Raw genomic sequence first — 8380 nt, 5'->3', positions numbered from 1 at the left:
TAAGGGGTGATATGATAGCCATGTCAAATATATAAAAGGATGTCATATAGAGGAGGGTGAAAGGTTGTTTTCTGCTGCTCCAGAGAAGCGGACACGGGGCAATGGATTCAAACTAAAAGAAAGAAGATTCCACCTAAACATTAGGAAGAACTTCCTGACAGTAAGAGCTGTTCGACAGTGGAATTTGCTGCCAAGGAGTGTGGTGGAGTCTCCTTCTTTGGAGGTCTTTAAGCAGAGGCTTGACAGTCATCTGTCAGGAATGCTTTGATGGTGTTTCCTGCTTGGCAGGGGGTTGGACTGGATGGCCCTTGTGGTCTCTTCCAACTCTATGATTCTATGATTCCCCCCCCCCCTTTCAGTAGGTTGCTGTTAAGAATGTTTATTAACAATAAATAAAACGGGCCATGGGAAGGAATGAACTAAACTCCTTGGAGAAAGAAACATCTAATGATTTTATTTGTGTGAAAAATAAAATTATCCAGCTTTTCAGCTCATAAAGCCTCCCAGATCAGATCAGGAATATAACAAGAATAAGAATGAGTAATGACTCGCCGCACCCTGGCAGCAGTTGTGGAGAGAGGCAAGGCTGGGTCTCCAGAGTCCAGACAACCAAAGTCATGCTGAACACCAGCAGTTAGAATTCCTCTGACTAAGCCCCACACTCCATTATGACATCATCCTCTTGCTCACCTCAGTTACGATGTCACAGTGAGGTCAGCTATAACGCTCCTTTCCAGTTGCCCTTAGTGCAACAGTGCCCAGCTGGTCATGTCCTCTTGGGCATCTACTGTGGCTCTGCTCCTGGGTTTGGCCTTGGCCTTCACTGATGGTAGCCTGTACGAGGGCCACTCCCTAGGGCCGCCATGTGTCCCAGGCCAACCTTGCACAGTAGCCTTCATCTCTGACAACCCAGTGATCCTACGCTGCCCCCATGTCTACTTCAAGATTTTCGTCAGTTGGCAATACCTGGACCCAACCTGGGCGAAGGAGCAGCCCATCACCTTCCTGCGCTCAGGGGGCCCCATCTGGCCCTTGCTCAGCCATGCCAAGTTGAGGAGGTTGCGCTTCAAATCCCAGCTAGTCGCTGGCAACCTGTATATCCCAAACCCTAGCGTGGAGGATTCTGGCTTGTACACCTGCCGGGCAGGCGATGCCACAATCGCCTACTACGATGTGGATTTCCAGGATGCCGGGAGCATCCACGTCTCGCACGCAGGCCTTGGGGAGACAACCCTGGGCAATTCCACCGCCGAGCTAGAAGACGGAGTGCGGGCCAAGCTGTTCACCTCCTGGAGCCCTTGGCAGTCTTGTGACCGCTGTGGCAACCCCGGAGAAAGGAAGCGAGTGGGTTTCTGTTACGCTCAGGTGACCCGGGAGGACCGACATGAAGAAGAGCCGCTGCCCTGCGGCATGGTCAGGAGGAAGCACCCAGAGTTGCCACGAAGGGGCCCGGAGCTGCGAGTGGAAAGCTGCCAGGTGCCCTGCGATGCATCATACCTGCTATCCCAGGATCAGGCCAGCGCCGTTCCGCTCCTCGTCTTCACCACCTACCACCCCCAGCTCAAGACCATCGCCCACCTGCGCTGCCCAACATCTTCCATCTACAGGTATGGACCTTGAGCTTGCTCCCTGGTAAAGCCACGTGCCCTGGCTCAACCCCAGTTAAAAGGAGCAGGTAGAAGGCAGCAGCATCTTTCTCTCTTTGAGACCTTGGAGAGAGAGCCACTGCCAGTCAGACGCTACGACTACACCAAATGCAAATGGACTAATGGTCCACCTTGGTGTAAGGCAACTCAATATGCTGTGTCTCCTTGATACATCGTGTCTCTAGCCCCACACTTGCCTTGCAGGGTTATTGTGACAATAAAATTGGGGAAAGCCCTTGGCATCCCACCACGAGCTCTTCAAAGGGAGGGTGGGATGGAAGTGTAGTGAACAGGCAGAGCTCAGTGCTCCAGGGAACAACTGCCATCTGGGGCAGCACATCCCGTTTTGCCGCCTGAGGCAAAACAGGAAGGTGCCGCTGCCGCAGCCACACTTACTGCAAGATCTCACCGGTGGCTGGAACCCCAGAAGCTGCCGCTGAAGCCACTTCTCTGGTGACAGCGTGTGGAGTGCCCGTGATGGCAGTGGAGGAGAAGCAGAAGTGGCTTTTGGCTAGACCTGACGAAAGCCCTGGGAGAGCTCGCTGGAAGCCGCAGGCGCTTCTCACTTCTCTGTTGGGGAAAGGCATCAATGGGAGCACACACACACACACACACACACACACACCCTTGGATTCCACCGCCTGAGGTGGTTGCTTCTGTTTGCCACACGGGCGGGCGGGTGGCTGCTGACTGCAAGGAACTGAAAGCATCTTATTGTTGCATTAGTGTTGTTGCCATCCACAGCTATTCAGAAGCATTCCTCCTCCAGCAATGCAGGTAATGCCCCATGCCAGATCTCTAGAAAAGCAGCCAGCATCCCAAAATGTCTCCAGTGCTTAGAGCTGATCTCTCTCTTTCCCTCTCTCTCACTTACACACACACACACACACAAACACACACGTCAAAGGGGAAATCCACCCTCCTTTTTTCCTGGCTGAAATATTTGATTTGTCAGACTATTTTAGCATTCCACCTGACCTCTTTCTTGTCCACGCCATGAACCTAAGACGCCATCCATGCAAGGCTTCGCTATCCACTTCTTCCACCAACCCATCCCACACGCTAGCCAGGAGGGCACAGAGGAACCTTTGCTCTTTTAATCTGCCTCCTTTTCACCCCAATAAAATAGTCAAATGGACACCGGATCTCGTAGCACAGGACCACATGTGTTTACTCAGAAGTAAGTTCCTCTGAATTTTATGCCATGTAGGCTGTGAAAACATTACGCAGCTAGGTCCATGTTTCCCAATCCAGACCAAAACTGGTTTGAGGGGCGGGGGACACATCAAAACACAGCCTTTCATAAGAAACTACAGAGTAAATCTGGATTGTGGCCAAGATTGTGTGCACAGTGCTCCCACTGCTTGCAGAGTAAATTGGGTGCAGAGTAAATCATAGAATCATAGAGTTGGAAGGGGCCATAAGGATAATCTTGCCCAGCCCCCTGCAATGCAGAAATCTTTCACCCAATGTGGGGCTCAAACCCACAACCCTGAGATTAGGGGTCTCATGCTCTACTGATTTAGCTGTGAGTGTGTACACAGCTTTCCACCCCAAGTCAATCTGCATAGAATTAAAGTCGGCTGCACACACGTTGTACATTTAAAGCACATTGTTTCTTCCCAAAGAATCCTGGGAACTGTAGTTTATCCTTGACAGAGCTACAATTCCCAGCTTCCATAACAAACTACTGTTCCCAGGATTCTTTCGGAAGAAGCTATGCATGGTTTGTATGCAGCCATATATGGTTTGTTCCAGTTCTTCCACCATCCTAGCTATGAGCTGCTCACCCACCGCAATCTTTAGCACGAGGAAATGAAGGGGAGATGCTCTCCCATATAAGTGTTCTCACAGCACTTAAGTTTCGCCTGTGTATGTTCTCTCTCTCAAATAAAAGGAGGAAAAGGCAGTTAATGATTGACAGGTGACTCGACTTTCACCTCCGGATGCCAGGCCAAAATGCCGATTAATAGCTGGGGCGTGGGGCTAGAAAAGTATCAGGAGCAGCAAACTGAATACTACTCTTTAGCGAAGCAGGAAACAGTCCACAGGAAAAGCAAGAAGTTATGTAGGAATAAAGACATTTGAGACAAGGCTAAAGCGAAAGTTTAACAAAAGTCTGCTATGTTTGGCAGGATGGGAATCCAATGATCACTGGATCTGGCCCTGATAACAATCTGACTGCTGTTTATATCGCATCCTGACAAATATTTGAAAAAAGCCGGCCCTGCCCTGCCATTCTTGCTGTGTAGGACATTTGTAGCACAACAATGTCTTTTCTCAACCTGAAATTGTGCTCATCCTCAAGAAGATGATGCTTTTTGATCTAGATAGATTTTAGCTCCTGTTGTATGCAATAGGGACTGTGGTTACTTGATGGGCTCTCCTTGATGAATTTATCCACACCTTTTCCACCTGCACTGAAGGAAGAAGGAAGTGGTGGTTGCAGTCTTTGCATATATATCCACCCACAGTGTTCTTGGACAGGTGCGATGGATACACACACAAACACAGTTGTTTTTACCTGCTTTCAAACATACACACACTGGGTAAATGCAGAATCAGTCTGCAATGAGCTTCTATTTGATGAATGAAACCAGTTTCTCAAGAAGTGCTGTTCAGGGGCAAAAAAATAAAAAATGCACTTTATTTAGATAGCATGTGGACAATTTAGCAAGCCTCCATTGCTTCTAGAACAAAAGGTCATGTGTCAAAAGTGCAAAGTTTTCAGCACTTGCTTAAACTTTTTGTTTTGTTTATTCAGGCATTCCCTGAAATGCAGCCCAACCACATAACTACTGTATAGATAATCTGAATTAACTTATTTTGATGTTTGCTTTGCATGTTGTGGCATTTTGTGATATTATGCTGCATACCGCTTTGGCATTCTTTATGATAGGCAGTATAGACATTTGTGATAAATATAAGTAAGTAGACGACCTGTCAGCCAATGCAAAACAAGACAATGAAACAAGGGCTGAATCTAGACACACACACACACACTGTGAAAATGCTTTTAAAAAAGTGTTAAAATGTTTATTGAATTTGCCATTAGCCCATCATCACCATCTAGTGTCACGTTTGTATGATGCACTTGGAACGCAGTTAAAACATTATATTTGCAGCTGTATAGCTGAGTCCAAAATGTTGCTGCTACCTTTGTCTGCCGATCATTCCTGTACCTTTGCACAAGACCAGAAACTTGGGAGGCAGCAGCTGCCTCGATTCTTGCTGAGCATTTGGGTAGAATATGGTCTGCGTGGTTTTTCTTAATATTATCTGTAAGGTAGAGCTGGGGACTCCAGTCCCCATCAACCCTAGCGAGCATGGGGGCGGGGAATTATAAGCCACAAAATCTGGAAGGCCAAAGGTTCATACCTGTCAACTGCCCCAGAAAAACCAAACACCTTGTTTTTTCCTGATTCAGGTAGGTAGCCGTGTTGGTCTGTTGTAGTCATAATAAATTACAAGATGATATATATATATATATATATATGAGATCCAAAAAGAGAATCAAGTCTTTTTGTCTTAAGACAGTCTTTAAAAGAATCTTTCCCCCAATTTTTTTTTTAATAATTCCAGTAGCACCTTAAAGATCAACTTAGTATAAGTTTCTAGGTATGAGCTTTCGTGTGTATACACACTTCTTCAGATACTGGGTACCTGTTTTTTCCTGCAACATGATGGCCATGTTGGGTGTTGTGCTCTCATGCGATTTCAGGCCAAGATCTTGCCCCCCCCCCCAAAAAGCATTTTTTCGGGTCTGTGATCTTGCATGGCACCCCAGAACATGTGTTTTTGGGCACTTTGCCCCCCAAAGTACTTTTTCCGGGTTTGCGGTCTCACATGGGAGTGCGGACCTCGAATAGGGTTTCCCAGTTTGGGGCCATGTTGTGTTGGGATGTGTGTGAGGTTTCCCTATCCCTGTCAGAAACAAATTAAGTTATGCTTGGAATTACTGGATTGTATTTAATGTTGGTCTTACTCAGGGTAGACCCACTGAAAATAAAGGAGATGACTAAAGGAGGTTCACCAATTCATTTAAAAGCACTCTTTTACCATTTTAAAAGCCCTGGGAACAGTAGTTTGTTAAAGCTGTTGAACGTTGTTAGGAAATTCCCTCTCAGAAATGCCCAACACCCTTAGCAAACTATAGTTCCCAGGATCCTTTATTCCCATGACTGTTAAAGTGCTGGAAGAGTGCTTTATATGTACAGGTATATCATGGATGACAGCAGTAATTTAGTTCACTACAGCCTACTTTTTTTTTTTTAAAAAAAAGCATCCTTGACTAAGGCAATGAATTCATCACCTCAGACACCTGTAGTTAATTGGCTAGGATGCTAACAGCACAGCAACAGCCTGCATTTCTGTCTGCAAAATGTTGGGAGAGTCTGCCTGCCTGCAGCCCCCACCCCCATCCAATGCCAACCCTATTTCTCCCCCCCTTTCTTTTCTTCAGTCCTGTGTACTGGCAAGCGGGCCCCACAATGCTGACCCGCCTCGAACTTCTCCAGAAGAATAGCTCTCAGAGCCTGGACAAGGCCACCGGCGGCGGGATCCTGCGCCTTTCCTTCCAGAATGAATCGCATGGGGCTTATTACCAGTGTTATGTCAACGGGCACCTGGTGGGCAGGTTCATCGTCGCCTCTTCCGGGGTCGTGCCAGTCTCTGGGGAGCACGGCCACACCTACTCCATCATCGAGGCGCTGATTGTGGGGCTCTCCATGTTCCTTGTTTTCCTGATGTTCCTCAGCATCATCCAGTCCTGCCGGAGGAAACCCGGAACCACCATGGTCTAACTGGGATGCAGACAACCTCTTGGACATCCCAGAAAAGCAGGGCATGGATTTCTGCCTAATAAAAAAATATTGACTAGCAATACATTCAGAGTCAGTCTTGGGCCCTGGAGCTGTGTGTAGGGAGGGGAGGGCTTGAAATCTGTGTTGACTGGAGGGATGCTGTACAGTAAAAATGGTAAAGGAACCCTGGACGGTTAAGTCCAGTCAAAGGTGACTATGGGATTGCAGCGCTCATCTCGCTTTCAGGTCAAGGGAGCCAGTGTTTGTCAAAAGACAGCTTTCTGGGTCATGTAGCCAGCATGACTAAACTGCTTCTGGTGTAACGGAACACCGTGACAGAAGCCAGAGCACACGGAAAGGCCATTTATCTTCCCGCCACAGTGGTACCTATTTATCTACTTGGACTGGTGTGCTTTCAAACTGCTAGGTTGGCAGGAGCTGGGACAGTACCAGGCAGTACAGTAATGCAGTGGCAAATTCAGCTGTTCATAGCCATGCCCCCTCACAGCCGCACACCTCTTTAATCACCTTTTTAAAAAGGTGCACTTAACACTGCCAATTTTGAAAGAAAAGAAACCACACAGGATTCACATTCCAGATCAAGGCCCTCCACCACTTTCTACTATTCCCCAAAGATGCTATTTTCTGCTTATAATGAACAGCCGCAGGGCAGATTTTCCAGCAGAATCAGGATCTGAATCAGGCTGCTTTCCTTTCGAAACGGGAGATTTTAAGCATGTTTTGCAGCAGTGTGATTAACATGGGAATCTGTGGCCTTCAAGATGATGTTGGACCTCAGCTCTCATTGTCCTTGCTGGCTGGAACTGAGGGGAGTTGGAGTCCCACAACATGTGGGGAGCCACAGGTCGTCCCCCCCTCCCACAGATGGAATAAGTAGTTTGGTCCGCAATGGAGGCTGTGATGAAGAGATTCATGTTCATGTTAGCACCACACCAACGTGACACAAGAGGGCACTGTGGTATAAGGCACTCATCCACAGATTTTGATTGGCATGCAGGTGCAGGTACAATCACCCAGTGAGTTCAGTGGCAACCAACTCTCCCTCTCCAAGCAACCCGCTGGGACCCTCCCCAGGGTGGTCAGGCAACAACTCCCCAAGCTCCTCCCATTCTTCTCCAGGATCAGACCATTCCGTCCATGACATCTCCAAGGGGCTCATGAAGTCAGTAGATCCAGCTAACCAGCTGCACTGGCTGAACCCAGCACAAGGCTTTCCACAAGTGTGACGGGCTTTCCCACCCCCTTTTTAACTGGTTGCACTTCTAGGTAGAGATTGAGGGGCGGGGGAAGAGAGAACGAATTTTTGATTCAGTTCACGTTTAAAGGCAGGTCTATAAAATCCACACGTTGCAAAACAATGAGTCACAGTCATCCTTTGAAATCTGCACTGACCCAAATTGTGCAATGCAGTTCTCCCAACCAAACAGTGTTTACAAAAAATGCACATATTAAGTGAATTACATGAGATGTGTACAGAAGAACAAACATTTTAGTGAAAATAGTATTTTTAAAAAATAAAAAATAAAATAAATCCTTCCAGTAGCACCTTAAAGACCAACTAAGTTTGTTTGTTAAAGACCAACACAACAGACCAACACGGCTACCTACCTGCAACTAGTATTTTAAAATGCATGTTTGGGAAAAGGCTTGCAAAAAAAGTGCACACCAGTCAAAACTGCATAAAAATGTGCTTTGTTAGGAGAAATTTGCACACACACAAAAATGCTGAATTTTCATGAGGGTTTTTTTTTAATTGCTGCAGAAACGTGGAGAATTTTAACTCAAGATGGGGGGAAAGAGAGAACTGAAACTGATAGCTCCTTCCATCCCTACTTTCAGGTTAAGGGGCAGAACTAGAGTGACCAGATTCAGTTCATTGGAAGCTGCCTTATATCAAGTCAGACTATTGGT

At 47.1% G+C, this 8380-nt stretch overlaps 1 protein-coding gene across 1 annotated transcript; it reads left to right on the top strand.

The window, feature by feature from the left end:
• Positions 1-717: 717 nt before the first annotated feature.
• Positions 718-6530, top strand: FAM187B (family with sequence similarity 187 member B). Its single transcript, XM_033158170.1, has 2 exons — positions 718-1607; positions 6109-6530. The coding sequence occupies exons 1-2, from the start codon at positions 769-771 to the stop codon at positions 6446-6448; spliced, it is 1179 nt and encodes a 392-aa protein (XP_033014061.1). The 5' UTR covers positions 718-768; the 3' UTR covers positions 6449-6530.
• The last annotated feature ends 1850 nt before the right edge of the window (positions 6531-8380 follow it).

The sequence above is a fragment of the Lacerta agilis genome, chromosome 8 (assembly GCF_009819535.1).
Source record: "Lacerta agilis isolate rLacAgi1 chromosome 8, rLacAgi1.pri, whole genome shotgun sequence".
Classification (NCBI taxonomy): domain Eukaryota; kingdom Metazoa; phylum Chordata; class Lepidosauria; order Squamata; family Lacertidae; genus Lacerta; species Lacerta agilis.
Note: the sequence above shows the minus strand (reverse complement) of the source record. Positions and strands in the feature narration are given on the sequence as shown.

Bases quoted from the DNA above. Each gene is read 5' to 3' on its own strand.
- FAM187B (XM_033158170.1), top strand. From the start codon at position 769: ATGTCCTCTTGGGCATCTACTGTGGCTCTGCTCCTGGGTTTGGCCTTG. The intron at 1,608-6,108 runs GTATGGACCTTG...TCTTTTCTTCAG, and splicing joins CCAACATCTTCCATCTACAG to TCCTGTGTACTGGCAAGCGG.